The following is a 21,476-nucleotide window of genomic DNA, read 5'->3' as shown; positions in this document are numbered from 1 at the left end:
AACTGGTACGCAAGCTATAAAAACGGCAGTATTGTTGCACAAAACTCTCTGCACCACTGCCGCGCAACTACTGAGCAGGTGCTGTACTTGGTGGTTGCTCGGCAGCAGTGCAGCAAGTTTTTTACCATATAAACTAAAAAAAAAATAGTGTCACCGGCTTAGCGATGACTGCAAAAGCAACAATTTCTAATGTTGTAATGGTGATGCCCCACACACTCCTTTGTTTTGTTACCGCACCATTACGCGTTTAACGCTGCCTTGCGCTAACCCCGTCCGAATGACTGGGGACTATCTAGATAATCTTAGAACCTTCCGATGAGATCACGTGCACAACGCGTACATTAGTTTGTTATGGAACTTGCGCGGCCGCTAGCCATAACACTAGAGTCTTTGATGCCACATGTGTGAATGCAGCCGCACTTTGCTGTGTGGTAGATTATCGATGGCCGACACTCTATGTTCGCTGCTATCAGTCTACAGCGTGTATTGCTTGTAGAGGCACAATTCGTTTTTTGGGCACAGGTTAGCCCAAATAAGTTCTCGTGAAAACAGCAGCTGCTGCCTTCGTCGACTTCACGACCTCGACAATATGAAGGCTGACAGCCAACTCTTTTGGATCAGACATCACGACACTCAAAAACTACAAAACGCTAGCGTAAAAGAATAAGTATGTCCGCTCCAGGGAGAAATGCTCTTATCGCACAATCTCTGCCTGTTCAAAGCACACCATGTAGAAAGGTTTACGAGCCATGTGCTGATGCTTGCCGATATCGAGCGCTAGCTCTCGCAACCACGTCTTTGATTAGAATTAAAGTTCACGGCTGCTGCTCGAGCGACACCCCCCCCCTTTCCCCTGCATCTTTTCATGCTCGTTCAATATGAACGGCGTGTCTCCTCTCTGCTTGAGCATTCGATGACAGTTCTCACACATAGTGGGATGCTAACGTGTGCGCCCTCTGAGCGACAGAGATCGGCCATGTTGTTTAATCTCTGCTTGAGCAGTGCTCATCACCCCAGCTTGCACAATTTTATGCGCGGGTTGAACGTACGATGCGCGGGGTATGGTACCAACAGTACGCGGAACATGGCGGCGACGGCGAAAACCCATCGAGTGTCCATATAATTCTTATCGTAATAAAAAAAATTGCCCAATTTCCTAGCATTGCCACGGCAAGCGCATCTAAATTTCCTTGTGTTTATTATGTCGGCTTTGCACTTCAATGACCGGAACATGAGTTTTTTAGATTTATTTTTATAGGTTTAGTACGAAGATACAGTCGAGCCCACATATAACGGCCTCGCTTGAAACAAACATTATCTGCATGACCGTGAAAATATACATTGTTTCAATGCCGAAAAATCGCACTTACAATGAATGTCTCGGAGTGCTGCCGATCGGTTACAGCGAACGAAGTCGGTGCTCTGCCGACTTCCCGGGAAACCACTTTCGACCCCCGATGAGGTATCATCGAGGTGCTTATAAATTCTTATAGTTAAATGGCGACCCTGCCTTTGCACCCCTCTAGTTGCCTGCCGCTCACTCCAACCGCTTTTTGCCCCCCCCCCCCCCCCTGCTACTCTGAGCACCCTGCATCGCCAGACGTGGCCCGTGTTTTTGAAGACCGGTTGGCCAATTATAGTCTCCCCACAGTTTTCGATCGCTGGTACTGTCGTTGGCGTCGCCAGCCTGGATGGACCAGACCATTTTCCAATATGGTTGGCCATCCACTGTATCCAGTTGTCTGCGTCTTGTCTTATCGTATCGTTCTAGTGCATGTGCATACGCTACCTCACCGATTTTGGTAATTCGTGATTCGTTTCATGTTGGGGTCTGTTCTCGCTCACTTCACGCTCTGCTCAGCATGCTCTCCACACACGTGCGGAAGTGTAAAAACGACTGTTGCATGGAACGAACCGCAAATTATCAAAGTCGGTGAGGCCACACAAACCTGCCGTCACAACAAAACAATTCTTTGACCTCTGCACACGCAAACACTTTTTCAAGTTTTTCTACGCACGAGTTGCTCGTTTCGCGGACTTTTCAAGCAAGCTACCTGACGTAAAGCCCCTATAACCTGATCGGCCTTCTTCCTGTGTGTTTTGGTCTTCAAGGTCGCCTTCCCGCCGTATTCTCTCACTCTATCTTCACTCTATCACAACTCCTTGCCCTTCTTTTGCAAATCTGCTCACCTGTGTTGTTGAACATTGCAACATTTTAGCATTAATTTTTTTATTAGTTTGAGGTCTAGTAGCTGTCCAGAACGCCGCTTATGTTTTTACCGTGTAAACCGGACTATAGGTCGAGTGGGAATATAGGTCGACCCCCCAAGTTCAGGTTACTGAAAAAGAAAAAAAAAAAGAAAAACAACCCAAAACTGCCTAACCGCATTTATTTGCGAATCGGGCGCACCACACCCCGATCGTCGGAGCTCCCCTCAACCACCATCGCAACTGCTCCTATTCGTCCGACGAACCACCACTGTCTTCCCCGCCGCGGTGGTCTAGTGGCTAAGGTACTCGGCTGCTGACCCGCAGGTCGCGGGTTCGATTCCCGGCTGCGGCGGCTGCATTTCCGATGAAGGCGGAAATGTTGTAGGCCCGTGTACTCAGATTTGGGTGCACGTTAAAGAACCCCAGGTGGTCAAAATTTCCGGAGCCCTCCACTACGGCGTCTCTCATAATCAAATGGTGGTTTTGGGACGTTAAACCCCACAAATCAATCGAACCACCACTGTCTTCTGAAGACGAGAGTTTGTCACTGGCCGCCTCCCACAGTGCGTCGTCTTCAGCGCCATCCAGCGAGTTGCTGATGGAACCTTTCTTGAAAGCATTTTCCACCATGGAATCCGGCAAGGAGCGCCAGGCGGCAAGCACCCAGCCACAAAAAGTCGCAAGCGGAGGCCTCTGTAGGCGGCCCGTCGGTGTCTTGGGGTTTTCGCCGGACATCCACTCTTGGTATTCCAGTCGCACTCGGTCCTTGAACTGCTTGTTTAGCACGACGTCGAGCGGCTGGAGGGTGGACGTCATACCACCTGGTATCACGACGAGGTCAGTTTTCTTGTCGCCAAGTGCGCGTTTCACTGCGTCGGTTAACTGGCAACGAAATGCATCCAACACCAGAATGCTGCGAAGACGCAGCAGTGCACCTGACTGACGATTCCACACCACTCGTATCTATTCGATCATCATGGCCTCGTCCATGTATCCGTTTTTGTTGACGCGAACGACAACACCGGGTGGGAATACTTCCTTCGGCATTGTCTTGCGTTTGAAAATGACGAAGGGTGAAAGCTTTCTACCATCTGCCGTGCATGCCAGCATGATGGTGAAGTGAGAGTGCTCGTTGCCAGTGGACAACAGCTTCACATCCTTGGCGTCGCGCTGCGTGATCGTGGTTGAAGAAAACATGTCAAACCACATGGGGGTCTCATCGGCGTTGCCAATCTGCCTTATCATTCAGTCGTTCTGCTCCCGAAGCCGGTTCACGAAACGCTGAAAGTTTATGAGCTTGTCCTCGAACTCCCCTGGCAACTTTAGACAGATGGATGTGCTTCGCCGTAGAGAAAATCCTTTGCGTCGCATAAATCGAAGAATCCAAGAGTTCGGTGCACGAAACTCTTCTCTCGTGAGCCCAGCTTCTCGAGCGAGTACCACGGCTTTCTTGCGAATGGTATCGACGGTAACTGGCAGCGAGGGCACACGAACTTCCCGCACGAAGTCCGCTAGCTTATCCTCCAGCTGCGGATGAACGGCACTTCGTCCACGAAACGACATTTTTTGAGGATCGCACATCTGCAGTTTTCCTTTCTGCGCCCTCCAATAGCGCACGCTTTTTTCCGATAGACCAAAGCGGCGCTGAGCATCCATATTCCCATTCGCTTCTGCGAACTCAACATCATCTAGCTTAAACGCAGCTGAGTACTGCCTCCTCGCACCGCTAAACATATTCAGTGAACGAAAAAAAGGCCACTAAAAATGCAGCGCAATGTCAAGCGGCACGAAAACTCGGAACAGATCGGAAGCAAATCACGAACACAAAGAAAACAGACGGAGAATAAAAAAAAAAAAACGGACTGCGATTGGATTTGGATGCGGATATGGCTGCGTCCGGCTTCACAAGCACATGCAAGCCACATGTTGCCAGATAGCGTCGCACTTTCGGCTAAACACCGCTATATGAGACGAGGGGCGACTTTAGCTTACTATTTCATTGAAAATATCTCGACTTATATTCCGGTTTATACGGTACTTACAGTTGCTGCGCTTTCGCCTTTGATGTCTTAAGGTTTAATATATGTGAATTTAGTGAAAGTCTGGTCGCTTGATCAGCGTTGCATGCTTAGTAAAAACCACTGAAATGTCTTGTGTTCAGCGAAAATTCTAATTAACAGTGATGTGTGGCCTGAGGAATCTGCTCCAAAACTAAATTTCGATATGCTCCAAAACACACCTTTTGCTGCTCCAAAACTCTTTTTACTGCTTGAAAGCTGCTCCAAAACTGCATTATACCTGCTCCTAAAGCTGCTCCAAAAGACTGAAGCCCGCTTCCGCCAGTTTGTTGCACAGCAACACATTCGCACGTCCAAAAACGTGTTGGCAAATGCACGGTCGACGACGCGGTCACACTGTTCCGGGTTGTAATCACTGCAGTTAGCGAGCGTGACGCGTCATGTGCACTTGAGCATGAAACACCAACACCAGCCTCACTTGTGATGACGGAGCCTTGCGCCTATGGCATAGCAGTCTTGACTCCGCAATAAGCATCGATGCTGTCGTTGTCTTGAAGAGACAAAGCAGAAGCTGCTCAGCATCGGTGCTACTATCGCCCGCGTGTTGGCACTTGAACAAGTCTCACCATGCATATGAGCTTCATCTGAAGCTCATACGCATGATGAGCTTGAATTGAACCGAACACGTGCAGTCCCAAACTTTGTTCTGCCCATAATTAGTGACAGCACAACAATCACCGTCCCGTGAACACCGTGAAAGATCGTCTCGTAAAGACGCTGAAAGATAGATGAGCACACGTGAGAATCGACCACGATGATGGCGAACAATACACAAAACACGCCAGCATCGCAAACACCGAAGCAGACAACAAGCCAGCGCATACCGGGCGAACAGATGCGTCATCGCTTGCAGCAGCCAATCGGAGCTGCTACTTCTCTACTCCTTCGAAAGGCGCGCACTTTCTTCAATCGCAGCTTTGCGTCCAAGCCGCAGGAAACTTGAAAACTTGAAGAGCCCTCCCAATCATCGGCAATTGCCACTTCTGCCACGCAGGTGCTGCTGCTGTGGATGGCAAAAAAAAATATTGCAAGAATTCACGAGCAAAACAACACCAAGATGGTGGCACTATGGTAGTGGGTTGGGAATTGTGAGGGCACGAAGTTGGGGGTATTTTCAGTGCTTGCCGGCTGACGAGGCATGTTGGATGATTTATTTGACGTACCGTATTTACACGATTGTAAGACGACTCGAATGTAAGACGACCCCCCCAAAATCGCATCTCAAAAAAAAAAAAAGAACGCGCGCATTTTACACTAGGGAAATTTATTCACGTGGTTGCGGAGGATTATTCATCGTCGCTGGAGTCGTCCTCGCTGGTGCTGCTGCCGTAATTGCTGCTGCAGTCCCACAGCACGTCGTCGTCAAGTGTGAGTCCACACTTCGCGAACGACCGCACCACGGCATCGCGTGGGACGGCCGCCCATGTGGAGAGGACCGATTCCGAACTTCCGTCCTGCTGCACAGTTGTTGGTTTCCTCCGCATGAAGAATAGCAGCCCGCTTAAACGCTGCCATAAACGAGCGCCGAGTGTTCTTCGAGCCTACGGCACTCATGTCAGACAGAAGTGACTCGAGAGAGCCGGTCGTGGACACAAGCGACAGGAGCACGCGGCGACGCGCCCGCTTAGAAAACTGTATCACAAAGAGGAGCTCTTCCGTCAACTACCAATACCCCCCTACGGCGGCTCTTCCATCGATTACCGGTGCTCCCTCAAGAGCCGTGCGCTCGTCATAAAGGCACTCGTAATGCGCGCAGTAGATGCTAAAAAAAGAAAAGCTTTTGTATAAGCACGCGGAAAACTATGCGCTTTGGGTTGAGCGGGAAACTATTCGAGATGACAATACATGGTTCGATTTCGATTCTAAGGTACATGGTTCGATTTCGATTCTAAGACGACCCCCCAACATTGGATTGTCAAATTTGAAAAAAAAAGGGTCGTCTTACTATCGTGTAAATACGGTACTTTCCCAATTAATTAGACATTGATATTTATAGAACACATAGTTTGAGACATGCCATCCAAATATATGGTTGTCAAAAAATCAACTTTATCACGATTTTTTGGTTTTCAAAGGGCACATCCCCCCTTGAGGCCCCTCAGCAGAGGTAACACACCATTTTGGCGCCGGCTTCACATAAACAGCACGCCTGGACTGACCCACTCAGGGGAAATCGGCAGTCTCCTTTTCTTGTTTCTCTCTCCAGTTAAGTTCGTCTTTCTCTCACACCGTTTATCTCTCCTGTCATCTTATCTTCTTTGTTCGCTTCAAAATTGCCTGGCGGCGACGGTTAACCTGGTGTAGCTATCCAATCTAGGGTAATTATAGCAAGTTATAGCGGCGATGCATGGCTGGCGAGTCCAACTGGCCTTTGTTGAGACAACTCTACTCACTTCGCGTGAGAGGCCTCTCTGAAGAAACAGGTGTGTCGCTTCTCGAACATGGTTTTATGGCTCCTGCAGCATGTCTGCTGCTGTGGCAGTGGCACACGATAGAATGCGATGTGTCTTTCTTAGAGGTTACGAAGCATGCATCATTGCACATATTCAAACATACTTCCTGGAACTTCGTAAATATACATGTCCTGAGTTCTTCACCGATGCCTCATAGTCACACTTCTGTGTCGTATGCAGCGGTAGGCCCATTCTTTGCGTATTCCAGCATTCTGCATTCTGATACAAGCATTTTTGCAGAAGCTTATGCGACACTGGCGGTTGTTATACACTTTAAATATGTCAAACTATAAAAGGTGTTAATTTACACAGACTCCTAAGTGTGGTAAAAGCTCTGCAAACTCTCAAAAAGCAGAAATACTTCGTCCTCATTTCTCTTTACTCATTTTTATGCACAGTGTACACATCCAAATAGCATGTCATTGTCTGCTGGGTGCCAGGGCACCGTGAGATACATGGAAACATTTTGGCAGACTAGCTAGGAACATCCGCCAACGAAACTGCTGCAAGTACATCAATACCAATCCCTGCACTTGACCTGAAACCCTATCTTAAAAGAACACTCGGGGATCATTGGCTGTAATTATGGGGCTGGCAAACACGGAACAAGCTTCATCTTGTAGAGCCACATCTAGGCAAATGGCCGCCAGTATCGATGTCACTCCACACAGAAGTCACACTTACCAGAATAAGAATAGGACATACACCTTTACAAATTTATTCCTTTGTCTGGTGGCGATCCATCATTGTGCGACAGATATGGAGAACTACTTACGCTTCTCTACATCCTTGGCCAGTGCAATAAGCTAGATGCTCTAAGAAGAAAGCACCTTTTATTATAGCAGCTGCCACTACATCCTGTCATGCTGATCGGTAGGGATCCGCTTTTTAAACTTCAATCACTGTTTACGTTTACAAATGGTGTACCTAGCTTTCACCCCATACACCGACCGAGCTGATCTGTAGCACAACCTCCTTACCGAAGTCTCGTCTGCGATGGCTACATCCTCACCATGATTTCTTATTATGACCTTTCGGCATTCACTCTCACTGCACTTATTTCACGTCACTGCCATGATTTTAATACTATGTTTTTACACACGTTACCACGAGGAATTTAAAGCCCCTATACAGTCCCATGCAATATCATTGTTCACATCTCTTGTCTACTGAAATGGTGCTCTTTGGCCATCAATTGGCCCTTGCCCCATAAAGCACCACACATCATCAAACTCGCCTTTCTGTGCTCCAGTCCACAAGAGCTGGGAGACCAAAGGCTGGAGCAAGGCCAAAGGGAGTAATGTATTAGCTAACATTGCTTAACAACCTCTAGTTTAAACGCAGCTGAGTACTGCCTTCTCGTACCGCTACTCATAGCCCCGCCGCGGTGGTCTAGTGGCTAAGGTACTCTGCTGCTGACCCGCAGGTCGCGGGTTCGAATCCCGGCTGTGGAAGCTGCATTTCCGATGGAGGCGGAAATGTAGGCCCGTGTGCTCAGATTCGGGTGCACGTTAAAGAACCCCAGGTGGTCGAAATTTCCAGAGCCCTCCACTACGGCGTCTCTCATAATCATATTGTGGTTTTGGGACGTTAAACCCCACATAACAATCAATCAATCAGTACCGCTACTCATATTCAGTGAATGAAAAAAAAAAAGACCACTAAAATGAAACATAATGTCAAACGGAGGGAGAACTTGGACCAGATCGGAGGCAAATCGTGAACACAAAAAAACAGACAAGAGAGAAAAAAAAAACAACCTGCTATTGGATTTGAATGCGAATATGGCCGTGTCCAGCTTCTCATGCACATGCAAGCCACAAGTTGCCAGACAGCGGTGCACTGTTGGCTAGACACCGCTATATAAGATGAGGGGCGACCTTAGCTCATTGTTTTATTGAAAATATCTCGACTTGTATTATTGTATAAACCGGAATATATTTGACTGGTGTCTTATATAAACAGTGCCATTTCGATTGAGTGTACATCTTGTGAAGGGGTGTCATATGCTTGCATTTGGTAGTTTGGTGAAATTGCGCAGTAGCAACACTTAGCACACAACGGAGTCTCACTGGGAGTGTGCGATAGCATCTCACGATGCGGGCTGAAGTTCAGCATATGCTTACGTAGCTTCTTTCTTCCTTGTCATCCTCCCTGTGTAGCTTCCAGCACACCTGTTGGGACGAAAAAAGAAAGTGCATGAAGCGTGCTACAGACCTTTTCAACTCTGCCTGTTTTTCACTTATGTGAAGAATGTTTCCAGCAATGCATTTGTGAGGCAGATACTGATTTTATGGGATTTCTTGGAAATGTAATCAGGCAGACAATGTTCTGCCATTAGCCTTGCCATCCAAGACTCGCTGTGTCTGAAATAAACAATAAACAAACGAACAAACAAAAGTGGTTTAGCACCCCTTTAATTCTCATTCCTGAGCTGCATTGAATATGATGCTGGCTCTTATTGTATCACTGCCATGAATGTTGTTTAGGCTGTGCATTTGATAGTAACATTCGGCCCATTTTTGTGTCATCTGTTTAAAAACGTGCCTATTTGCCTCATTCTCCATGTACTTCTAATGGTACAGATACTATAGAGGAATGCGAGCAGAAGTTGATAAATGCACACTGTGTTGTAGAACCCTAATGTGCAGCCCTGCCGAGGGGGTCTAGTGGCTCAGGTACTCGGCTGCTGACCCGCAGGTCGCGGATTGGCTGGGGCGGCTGCATTTCCGATGGAGGCGAAAATGCTGTACGCCTGTGTGCTCAGATTTGGGTGCACGTTAAAGAATCTGAGGTGGTCGAAATTTCAGGAGCCCTCCACTACGGCATCTGTCATAATCATATGGTGATTTTAGAACGTTAAAGCCCACATATTATCAACCCTACCGTGCAGCCTAATTGAAACCTTTAGCGTAGCTCTGATGTAATTTGGGGGTCGCTACTGTTCAAGAATTGTGCTTCCAGCTTGTCATTATCTTTTGGCTAGTTTTGTACTAATTAGTTTTGATAGTTTTAGAAATTTTGGCATTTGATCAACATTTTGTTTTGCTTTTGAGGTGTATGGACAAGTCTGATTTGGGTGATGCAGGGAATCAACGTGCACACGGAAGAGCTGCTGCGTGAGCCAAGTCTCATCACTTTTGTGAAGGAGCACAAGTTGATTCTTTTCTGCTGGGGAGATGACAACAACGACAGCGAGACCATCGCTAGGCTGAAGCGCAAGGGTGTTGATGGTGTGATCTATGACAAGTGAGTGCCTGCGCTTTTTTGAGTGCGAGCTACAGTAGGGCAACCGCGCATGTACACTAGTCTGCCGATGGAAAAGTATCAATTGACGAAATTCATTCTATTGTATTGAACCTCTGCACATGCACGTGCACACACTCACACACATGAAAGAAAAACACAGTAGCATCTACAAAATAGAAGCTCAGAAGTCGGGGAAAAATGTGTTCGGAGTTCTGTGTACTGTTAATAATACAGTTGACTCCTGTTAATACGAACTTGAAGCGACCACGCTTATTTGTTCTTCTGATCAGGAGTTTGGCTTATCAGAAGTTCTCGCAAAAAATGAAATGCTAACATGCAAAGTAGGTCTAAACATTTCTTGTCTTTCCCCTAACTTCGTTCTCCACAGCAACTGTAGCACAATTCCTTAGTTCATGAAAAATGAACTAGCCCAATACCTCATTTCTTGTTCAAACATGTTGTAGTCAAACAATGATATATCGATCTCGAAGGGGATTGCCAATTAGTTCGATATATGAAAAATTCGACATAAAAAATACAGGCCCCGAGAGCTTATCTGTAGCAGACCATCACCTACAATAGGCGTATTCAAGAATGACAACTGATTCCGCACACACGTTGCAACAGAATAATTTATTTGTGTGAAAAAAAAAAATCGCTGATCTTGGCCTGCTTTTTCAGTTTTTAAATTAAGTTCTTATCCCCGATCTTATCCCCGATCTTATCAAGGCTGTCCTGGTGTGACAGCCCGATACCCTCCCTGTGGCCGATACAACGGCGAATGACTCCGAACGCTGCCGCCACTTCAACGATAGAGTACGCGCGTGCAGCCAGCGCCTCATCCGGACGATCCTCCTCATCACATGAGCTGTCAGCCTGGGCATCCTGGGTCCCTGCGACCGCAACTACTATCTCTCTAAGCAAGGCTCGCAACGGCCTGGACATTGCAGTCCTCTTCCACGAAATCGTCCCAACATTTCGTCTGGAACTGCTGCCAGGAAGAGGAACTACTCGCAAAACGCGTCATCTATGCGCTCGTCATCGCAGTCTTCACCGGTTTCTGCAAGTTCAGTCGTTTGGAAGTCTACCTTGCGGAAGCACTTCATCACTGTGCCAGTCTTCACGTCTCGCCAGGCGTTAAAGGTCTCCATGAGAGAAAACTTGATGGAGATTTTCGGCCACTCATTCATCCACTGCTACATGTCCTGGCTGCCGACTGCTTCACTTTCCCCAGAAATGGTTTTGCCAACGATGTTGTAGCGGTGCTTAAATCAGTTAAGCCACCCGGGGTTGTCGGCAAAGTTGTATTCACAGAGTGCAGCGGCAAACCATTTGGCCTTGATCATCAGCATCGGGCCGTCTACCGGAAAGTTCTTCGCGCATACTTCTAAAAACCAGCATAGTGCCTTTTCCACATTCCCATAAGCAGGAGTGTGCACACGACAGGGTCCCAACGTTCGCTGCTCTGCCGCCTTTGCTTTGATATCTGCTTTGTTCTTCAACAAGGTACTCGAAGTGCTCCGTGGTATCCTGAAGTCGTCCGCGACGGTCGAACATTTCTCGACCGCCTCAACAAGCTGAATTGCCTACAACTTCGTCACAAAGTCAAAGGTGTTGCGTTTCTCGACGCTGGCCATACCTACACGAGAAGTCAACCATTCAAGGAGTTCACAGCGGCTTTGCACACCACGCACACAAAAGTGGAATGCTGCATATGCGGTGGTACGTAGGCGATGCCACAATGGAAGCAAAAAAGCGCTCGCGCAGTGATGGCCGCCTGCACGAGCAATAGCAAAAGGCGCGAGCTGTGGTTGGCTGATCAAAATTCGCAAAAGAGCAACACAAAAATAAAAGGTGAAAAGAGGAGGACGTCAGGTTCTTCGTTTCTGCTCTCTGAGCTGACGGGTGGGCTCAGAGAGCAGGTACGGAGAGTGTGCTTGCAAGGACCATGAAGGCACAACCTATGCTGCAGGACAGTTCTAATAACATGCAGCACTTCTCAAAGTTCTCTTGAACATTATGGCCAAAGATTACGCATTTCTGACAACTCTATAGTATAAAAAGTGCTTCAAACTTTCAAATGCATTTTTTCCTTCTGCGGTTTTGTGTGATCTGTGCTGCTTATGCACGCTAGTTAGTATACTTAGAAATGTCACAACTCTATGAAACTTTGCACACAGCATGATGAAAGCCTGTAGAGTGAAAGTATCTATATTTATTTTCAACACTGCTTAGTTATGTTTCTCAAAACATAACATTACATAACAATGAAAGCCTTTGGCGACTAGAGTCATGATAGATTTTTCTATTTTATTGTATTTTACCTTTTTATACATGAAACTTGTATAGTTTTCTCCACTCTACAGTTCCAAAGGATCATAGTGAGCTATATTTGCATGCTTTATTTCAAAGTTTTATAGGTCAGAATTATTGCATAACAATGACCATAATTTCGAAGTATCTGAGCTGCAGAAATAAAACCAAACAAGCTACATGAAAATAAATGACATATTTGAAAAGAGGAGAAAAAACTCTTAGCATGCCAATTCGTGTTCAAATCAGACTACTATTACATACCTGCCAACTCTCCCGAATTATCCGGGAGACTCCCGAATTCGGACCTAATCTCCCGATTGTACTAATGTCATCTCGAATCGCCCGAAAAGTGGCCACCACAGCAGAGGCAGTTTTTTTTTTTTGTTCTCTTTTTGAGATTATGCGCGTACGTCAGCCTTTTCTGCTGCGGCAGTGGCGGTGCTGCGGAAGAGCACTCGCCACCACTCTTCTATTTAATTGTAACCATATTGTAGAGTACCGCTGAGTACATTCTCGACACTGCGCATCTTGACGAAGGCTGGCCGCGAGAAGCGCTCGCCCCCGTACTGAAAGAAGGCGAGGGAAAAGGTAGTCTCAAACGAAAAAGATTGCGGCGCTGCATGTTCACGAGCGCTCCGATAATGAGACGGCGAGACTGTCGAACACATTCCATTTTCCAAAGGAGGGGTGGCCGGTAGACCGGCGGTAGGCGGACCCCAATGTGCTTTGCACTCTCCATATCGGCGTGCTTCGGAGAAACAGCGCCGACAGCGCCGCGTGTCGCATTCTTGTCGCTCCGGCCACCGTTCAGTTCACTTGCTTCCGTTGTGCCTAGCCAGAACTTCTTCTCCGTCTTGGCCCCCGCATTTTGTACGCTACGCCTACGCCGTCTGCAGTGGTTGTGGGGGTTGCGTGTTTCCAGAGTTCAGTTAGAAGGTCAATGGCGGCGTCAAAATCAAAACAGTAGTACTTGCAAGTGTTTCTGGACTCATACACAGCTGAGTTTCCATGCTTTGTGACTTCGCGGAAAGGTGACAAGTACGGATTCTGTACCACGTGCGTCTGTGATGTGAGCGTGTCGCTTGGCGGGAAGGCCGATATAAAGGTGCATATCGCTTCACAGAAGCATCAGAACTGCGTTCGTGCTGCGGAAGGGCAAAGCAACATCGGTAGCTTTTTCTAAAAGAGCTGCGAAGACAGTGCGATCCGCGCAGAATGCCTATTCACGGGATTCCTTGTGGAACACAACTTGCCGCTAAGCGTTAGTGATCACGCAGGGCCGTTGTTTCGGAAAATGTTTCCGAAGTGCGAGGACGCGAAGCGGTACGGGTACGGACGTAAGAAAACCACTGTCATCGTCGAAGAAATGGCTGCACATACCGGAAACACAATGGCGGAGGCTCTGAAACGCCGTGCTTTCGCAATTGCAGTGCGCGGAAGCAACGACAGCGGGTCGCAAATGTACCCAATCGTGGCAACGTACTACGTCGAGGAATCGCGAAACGTGGAAAGCCGGCTGCTTTGTTTGCAGGAACTCCATGGAGAGGCCACCGGACGAAAGATTGGAAACCTCGTTCTGGACGCGCTCAAATCGCGTGGTATACCGATTGAGAACTGCATCGCATTTTCTGCCGACAATGCCAATGTGATGATCGGCAAAAAAAAAAACGGCGTGGCAGCTGTGTTAAAAGAAGCCCAAGATAATTTGATAGTCGTTAGCTGCCCGTGCCACCTTACAAATCTTGCGGCCGAGAAAGGAGCCGCATGCTTACCTGCAAAATTCGACGAGGTGCTCGTGGACATCTTCTACGACCTTGAGAAGAGCGCCAAGCGGAAAGACAGGCTTGTTGAATTTCAAGGGATGCACAACACGGAGGTGCGGAAGGTTTTGAAACACGTGCCAACGCGGTGGCTATCGCTTGGAAGGTGTCTCACCAGATTGCTGGAGCAGTGGCAGCCCTTGGTCAGCTTCTTTTTGAATGAGACAAAGCTGAAAAGCCAGCAGCGCCCAAGCTTTCTGGGCTCGTACCAGATCCCCAAGACAGCTGCAGCTTCGGTAGATGTGCCCGACGAAGTCCAGCGAGATCACCAAAAACGAAAGGAGCCAAGAGGCAAGAAGATTGATGCAACTCCGGCAAAGAAAGTGAAGCTTTCATCTGAAAGTACCGGACGTGCCAGTTTGACCCGTGAGGAATGGCTTTTGTACTTCCTGACCTCTGATGTAAACTTCGCTTATGGACTTTTCTTGAAGAGTGTCATCCCTGTGTTTGACAAAGTCAGCGCCCAACTTCAGTCACAGGCACCTCAAATTCATCTGCTCCAGTCCCTCTTGATACAGTTCCTAAGGGACCTTTTGGCTAGGTTTGTCAATCCCTCTGCCATTAAGGCCTGCTCTTCGCCACTGGAGGTTCTCTATCAAGATCTAAAGAACCAAAAATTCAACAAAGATCTTGTCCTCGGGAGCCGCACATTGTCTGTTGTGGAAGGACTGCGTGCCAGTGAGAAGCAGGAGTTTTTTTCTACTGTTCGGAAGTACTTTACTGTCACATGTGGCTATATACGGCACAAATTTCCACTGAAGAATGAAACCTTGAATAAAGCGGAAGTCGCTAATTTGAAGTTTTTGAACGACGCATCTTTCACAAGCCTTCGCTTCTTCGTTGAGTCCTTCCCGCAAATTCTGCCCGAGGGGAAGAATGAGTCAAGAGTAGAAGCCTTCGATGCTCTTGAAGTGGAATTTGCAGAACTGCAGGCACACCGTATTTATGAGGACATTCTAAGTGAAGAGAGGATTGATGTTCAGTGGTCAGAAGTGGGAAGAATCACTAGGTTGATGGAGAAGTGAAATTTGGTAGAGTGTCAAAGGTGATGCTGCAGCTGCTTGCCATTCCACACAGCAATGCTGAATGTGAGAGGATATTCAGCGTGGTTAAGAACACGAGAACTGATTTTCGGTCTTTGCTTTCAAACAAGACTCTAGGTGACCTCCTCATGGTGAAGAGTCACCAAACTGGACGTTGTTTTGAGCAGGTGTATTCTGACAACTTTTTAAGGCTTGCGAAGTCCGCAACTGCCAGGTGCCTTCACAAGTAAAGAAGTTTGGTTCAAGCAGCAGCTCAAAATAAACATCCCTACCCCCCTCCCTGATGTCAGTCTCCAGTCTAAGTAACTTCCGCTATGCAACCCCCCCGCCCCCCGCTGCGGTCTCCCGAATTTCGATGCTGCGAGGTTGGCAGGTATGCTATTAAAGAAAATCATTTTCCAAGTAGCATCTCCCCTTAACTTTCCTGAACGATGTGCAGCTGAAGATCTCTGTTTGTGCTACTCGCGGTCACGAGCCTCAGGTACACAAAAAGGACACGACACAGCTATATTTACTATGCAAAATGAATTGCCTTTGTCATGCACTTTCGTAGCAAAAATAACTCGCTACGATTTGCACTTTGCTGGAAACAGATAGGACGCACGCAGACATTATGCAAAACAATGTGGACTGACCCAAATATGTGCTCGGCACATTTGTGTGATGGCGATGACAATGCATCTGATCCCTCTGATGGAAAGAACTGCTAGCGCTGCAAATGCGGTTTTGGTTTCATATGCGAATAAGACGCATAAGCAATTTTCGCTCCCGTTTTCACTTTCATTTCCCCTCCCTTTGTGTTTTCCCCTCTAGCCAAGCTCTTTTCTTCTGTTCTTCATTGTACTCCTGTTGGGGAACTGAAGGACGTGGGAAGAATACAAAAGGATGGCTTGAGAGTCCTTGTAGTTTGGCCTGTGGGGTGGCACTCCTTAATGGGATTTTTTTATTTCGTGCATTGAGTCTATGGGAAACTTCTGAAATGATATTGTTGCTTTCTTGGGTGGTAAAGCCAGCTCTTTCTCCATCTATTGGCTAGGAGTGAGGAAGATACCAGCTTTATGCGGTAACCTTTTTTTTTTCCGCTTATCTCGCTTCCTCTCTCCACGTCTCGGTTTGCTTTGGGGTTTTATGCCAGGAAGTTTTTCTTTTTGCTATCTGCCCCACCAAGACTACAATGTTTGATACAGAGTTGCCATCACTGTCAGTCACTGCGGGAGTTTGTCGTAACAGAAGAGGCCTCTTGCGCAGTGGATCTTGAGCAGATTCTTTTTTTTACACCGAGTATGTGGGAAACCAAACAAATATTCCCATGTTGTTCAGCTTAACAACAGAGTTCGTCTTAACAGGAGTTTACTGTAATTGTTGCGGTTCAACATCTAGAAACCATGATACGATTATGACGAATGCTGTAGTGGAGGGCTTTGGAAATTTATACCTCCTCTGGTTCTTCAACATGCTCCTAAATCTAAGTACACGAGCCTCAAGCATTTTTGCTTCCATCGAAAGTACGGCTGCCGCAGCCAGGATTCAGTCCCATGACCTGTGAGTCGGCTCTCAAGCATTATAACCACAAAACCACTTTGCCAAGTTTCTAAAGTCTGGTGTGAAAGATGTGCTGCACTTTGTTTTGCATTTTCTCGACGTTAAGTATGGAAAGTGTAAAGACGCAAATGTGTTGGCTTATTTGTGACATGGTACGGAAAGTGGTTTCAGCCTGCTGGATAGACTTGGATTAGCTAGTTGTTTTAACGAGGCATGCATGACATATTCAAAGGAATAACTTTCACGGGTCCTATCGCTATCTGAGTAACGTGCTATTTCGCAGGGATAGTCTGTGCCACCGTTTAATCGAAGATGGCATTCTATTCGGAGATGGCAACCTCGATAATTATTTAGGATGGTTACTATTAAAAAAAAACTTTATCAAGTTTCACACCCACCCACCCGCCTAAGTGTTTTATAGTAATCGTGCATTGAACAGAGTGCCTGCTCTGAAAGCTCACACGTTGCTTCAAAATCTCTGACATGACGTCATCGCCAGGTCTCTGGTGGCCAGGCTAGCAGATGTTTCGGTCCTAGGCAGTGCTTACTCCTCTACCTTCTCGTGTCTCCCAACTAGGCTGGACTTGTTCATCACCAGGAGTCCGGAGAATGAGAGCGTGTTCCACGTGGACCCTGGTTCGACGGTAAGTCTGCTCGAGGCGGCCAGCAGCAGCTGCTCCAGGGAAACCCTGCCCGAGAATAGTGTGTCTTCAGCCGCCCATTCCTGCAGTGTTGGCGGCTCCTAGTGTCCTTTTACTCCCCTCGTTGCGCCTGCAGATAGGGGACGAGGAAGAACGGGTAGCTGCACGGTGTGTGTGTTTTGGAGAGCTCTGCTTCTCGTCTTCCCTGCGCCATGCGACAGTTGTGCTCAACAATTCTTCCCACACTCCCAGCTGTCATTGGCACTGGCGGAATCGCTTGCCTCCTTCCCCTCACTTTCTGAACGTTGGGTGACGCCTTGAAAACTGCTATGTAGCACCCTAGTGCAGACGAGTCCAGAGTTCATTCCCTTGTTTTCATCGTCATTGTTGATCTGTACTCCTCGAAGAGGTCTTTCTGTACAAGCCAGTGGTGACTCAAGTTTGAGATTGGTTCCCTAGCATGTGATGAGTTATAGATATTGTGCTATTGGATGCAGCTCTGCTGCCTCACTGCACTGTTGCCTGATAGTTCTGTGAGCAACATTGTTGACACTTGTGTGTTAATGACTTAGTGTCAGTGGTAAGATGATGAAGTGGCATTAAATACTGATAACATTACAGGTCATTGTTGAGATGCAGTACTATCAGCTATAGTGCTGTTTAGTCAGCTGTGCAGGGTATCTTAAGAGTACTGGCTTCGTCAGTTAGTATGCAGACATTGCCCCTACCTGTATGTTAGCAAACTTTATTTCATCACCATCAGCTTCCCAAAAGTAGCGTAGGAGGCCTCTGTTGTATAAATATTCATGTAAAATAATTTTTTGGCCACGCTCCTTTTCTCCCCTACCACCCCCACCTTTTTTTTGCTGGCGAGTGTGTTTTGACGCCATGTCGTTGCAAATTTTTGTCTAGGAATCCTGTGGTGGTTGCAATTAACAAATTTTGCAATGAAACCCTCTATATTCCTGCATTGACACATGCTCAGTGAAAACTTGATACCTGTCAGTGCCTGCTTTGCTGTAGACTGAATAATTGCAGAGTTGATAAGGGGCTTCATGAACAGCAATGCAATTCTTCTGTCATGTTGGCTTGCCTGTAAATTTATCTGCTAGAGTTGTATGTGTAGTCTTGTGCACCTGTGTGCTGCGGCATTAAGTATATGCACATTGTGTTCATTCTAAATCTGAGATGTAGATGGGTGAGAAAGCAAAGCGGAAAACTCCTATTCTACTGCATGTGGTTTTAAGGAATGATTTGGCTGTCTTCCATTAACTTTTTTCTGTCCGTAATTACAATGTGAGTGGCCTGTGCAATGCTATTAGCATGTATCTACCATCTTGAAGTGCCTGATTGTGTGGAGTGTTTATGGAGTTAGGACTTAAACCTCTGTGAAACTTGGCATGCTTGCATAGTTACATGGGATCTCTTGTCCTTATTCTATTTATCTTACTTGCAACGAACACCCACTTGCAACGGTATCATAAACCCCACCAGTCCTTGACGCACAATTGGGGATATGCAAAGTTCTGGGAGTACACTTCCCCATAGATTTCGTTTGAGCCCCATGTGATAGCGAAATTGTACTGAAAGTGCACTTAGGGCAGGTGTGCACAAGTTGGCACCGCTTTTCATGCCAACATCTCACCTTGACATCCCTGCTCTTTGAAAACTTGTCCTCAGTTCAGTGGTGAGAGCAGAAGGTTGGCTGTATTGTGTTGACCTGCCTTAGTGTGGCCTACTAGCAATATTTTGCATATCCTTTATTTGACACATTGCGATGATGTCTTTGCTTATAAACCTGGTCTCATAAAAACTGTCCATTACTTGCACATGCTGGTGGAGTAAAAGCTGAAGGCCATGTTTTGATAGAAGTATGGGTTGCCTTCGGTATATATTTAGTTTTAAATATGCTTTTAATGATTTTCCTAACAGATACAGAGAGATTTCATGAACCTATAGGCTGTACTTAACACAGGCGGAATGTGCTTAATGTAGTTCTGGGCTGGTGTGTCTTGGTCTCATGAATGTTTTTTACCTGTACAATTTTATCCATATCCAAGAAGAGCGGCTGCTGTGTTTGGAACTTGCCAGTTTCTGAGCACTACTTTTGGTCGTGGTTCTTTGCTTGGGATCGTAGCACACTAGGCAGATTTTGAAGTGTTACACTGGTAAATTTAAGTTTATCAGGTTATGCTATGGGGTTTCTTTTGTTCATTCATTCGTTGCTAAGTATACTGAGCTGTTATTGCTTTACGATTGTTATGAAGTTATCAAAGACCTTTTTCTTGAATTGCAGTGCAGTAGAAGGAATGGTTCTGCATTAGCAAATTATACTTTAAATAAATAATGCACAGGGAGGAATGTTTTGTTGGCAGTGCATCTTGACAAGTACAGTAAGGCTACACAAGCTGTAAAAGATTTGCAGTCCTGAATAATCGTGATGTATGCAAAGAAGAAAATAACGGCGAAAATTGGAATGGAAGGATGAATTTGCTGAAAAAGGAAAGCAGATGGTACATGATGCTTGTTTAGTTTGCAAATATGGCATTATTAGATGCACGAGCTCCAAGGTTCCAAGGTTTGCAAAGTGTAGTGTAAGAGTTCTGATGTTTCTATAAAGACATGCTGTTTGATTCACACCATGTCAGGCTGTAGTGCCTACCAAGGGCTTTATGTATGTTGGATTATATTTTCTGTATCTACATGCTTTTGTGGGTTAATGTAAATAAAGATGACCAGTGTTCTTTTTTCCCTTCCTGTATTTGTGTTTTGGTTGTTGGGTGTCTATATATTTATCGTTTGAAGCTGACAAGTGGTGTAATTGTAGGCGCAATATGTGTGTGAGGGCTAATTAGCTGTGTCAAGGTGATCATTCCTTTTTGTTTGGTTTGTACAGTCGTGCCAGCTTGAGAACTTGAAAACTGAAACTTCCTTAGATTAGCTGATCTTACCTTCAGCTTGAGCTAACAAGCTACAATATAGCTGTTGTGGTTTGGTTCAGCAAACTTTTTTTTATTGACAAACTTGTTTTGTGAGGTTGCTTAAGTTTAATTGAAGTTTCACTGTATGTTGGAAGATCAAATCTTCATCTTGCCTTGCTTGTAAAAAAATTTTCACTGATTGAAAATTCCTTACAAGCATTTATTGATGACTCGTCGACTCTTCTTTTTTTGTGCTGTGTGCATATATATTTGTCAAATGTGCCTCCTAGGTTGGAAAGCCTTTAATGCTTGCTGCTGCTGATACATCACGTAGTGATTAGCTATTGTACAGTCAGATTGATGATCTGACTGGACCAAAGCCAGGATTTCGGGACTGAGCGGGTGGATGGACGACATACATATGTTACCTAGCAGGTTTGCTATTCTATCTTCTTGACATACAATCAGGAAAACTGCACGTGTGAAGTGCAGTTGCCAAGCGCTGAAAAAAAAAAAAAGGTTAATGTATGCGTCGAGTTATGCATCTTGTTGGCCTTAATAAATTATTTTAATAAATACAGTTTCATGATGCTGGTTTTAGCTTCATTTGGACTGTAATGGTAGTTTCATAGTAACTGTTGTGCAAATGTCACACTAGCCAAATGGCAAATTTGTAACTGTAGCTTGTGTATATGCTTCTGCTAAATGGGTTTCACTGGCAACTTTGGTTTCATGCTTCTTAAAAGCTAGTATCACAAGGAGCATAACAGATCGATTTAACGAGGCATCCAGCATAGTCAACTATTGCGCTTGCATGTGTACTGGTTAATTTCTTAACTTCATGTGCAGTACTCGCGGATTGAAACGGGACACTCGGAGCGCCTGGCCAACGGTACATGGGCTGCCGCTCGTGGGCGCGTGTGGAACCAATGTGTTTATTGTGCTAAGCAGCGAGAAAGAGAACACCTACGGAGCAGGATTACTCCTTCCAGTCGCCAAATCGCCGGCCTGTAGTTCACCATCTGTACTCTACCAGCGTGGCGCTGCAAGGCTCACACACAATCGCATGCCGACCGCACTAGCTCGCCGCTGCGCACCACTTTTATTGCCATGCCAGAAGACGACCCTCTCATTCTGTGTGCTTAGGCGAAGTAGTACACATGCTGTGCTAGCAAAACACAAAATTTAATTAGAGGTTGTGC

General features: G+C 46.3%; 1 protein-coding gene across 7 annotated transcripts in view; it reads left to right on the top strand.

The window, feature by feature from the left end:
* The window catches only part of LOC119160977 (glycerophosphocholine phosphodiesterase GPCPD1), a 159,156-nt gene extending 139,051 nt beyond the window's left edge, over window positions 1-20,105 (top strand). For all 7 annotated transcript variants that reach the window (XM_075880260.1, XM_037413272.2, XM_037413271.2 and 4 more), the window contains 2 exons: window positions 9,831-9,991; window positions 17,290-20,105. In XM_075880260.1, the coding sequence (XP_075736375.1) occupies window positions 9,831-9,991; window positions 17,290-17,458 (330 nt within the window). In that variant the 3' untranslated portion in view covers window positions 17,459-20,105. The remainder of the gene's footprint in view (window positions 1-9,830; window positions 9,992-17,289) is intronic.
* Window positions 20,106-21,476: the final 1,371 nt, after the last annotated feature.

Source organism: Rhipicephalus microplus, chromosome X, assembly GCF_043290135.1.
Source record: "Rhipicephalus microplus isolate Deutch F79 chromosome X, USDA_Rmic, whole genome shotgun sequence".
Lineage (NCBI taxonomy): Eukaryota > Metazoa > Arthropoda > Arachnida > Ixodida > Ixodidae > Rhipicephalus > Rhipicephalus microplus.
Note: the sequence above shows the minus strand (reverse complement) of the source record. Positions and strands in the feature narration are given on the sequence as shown.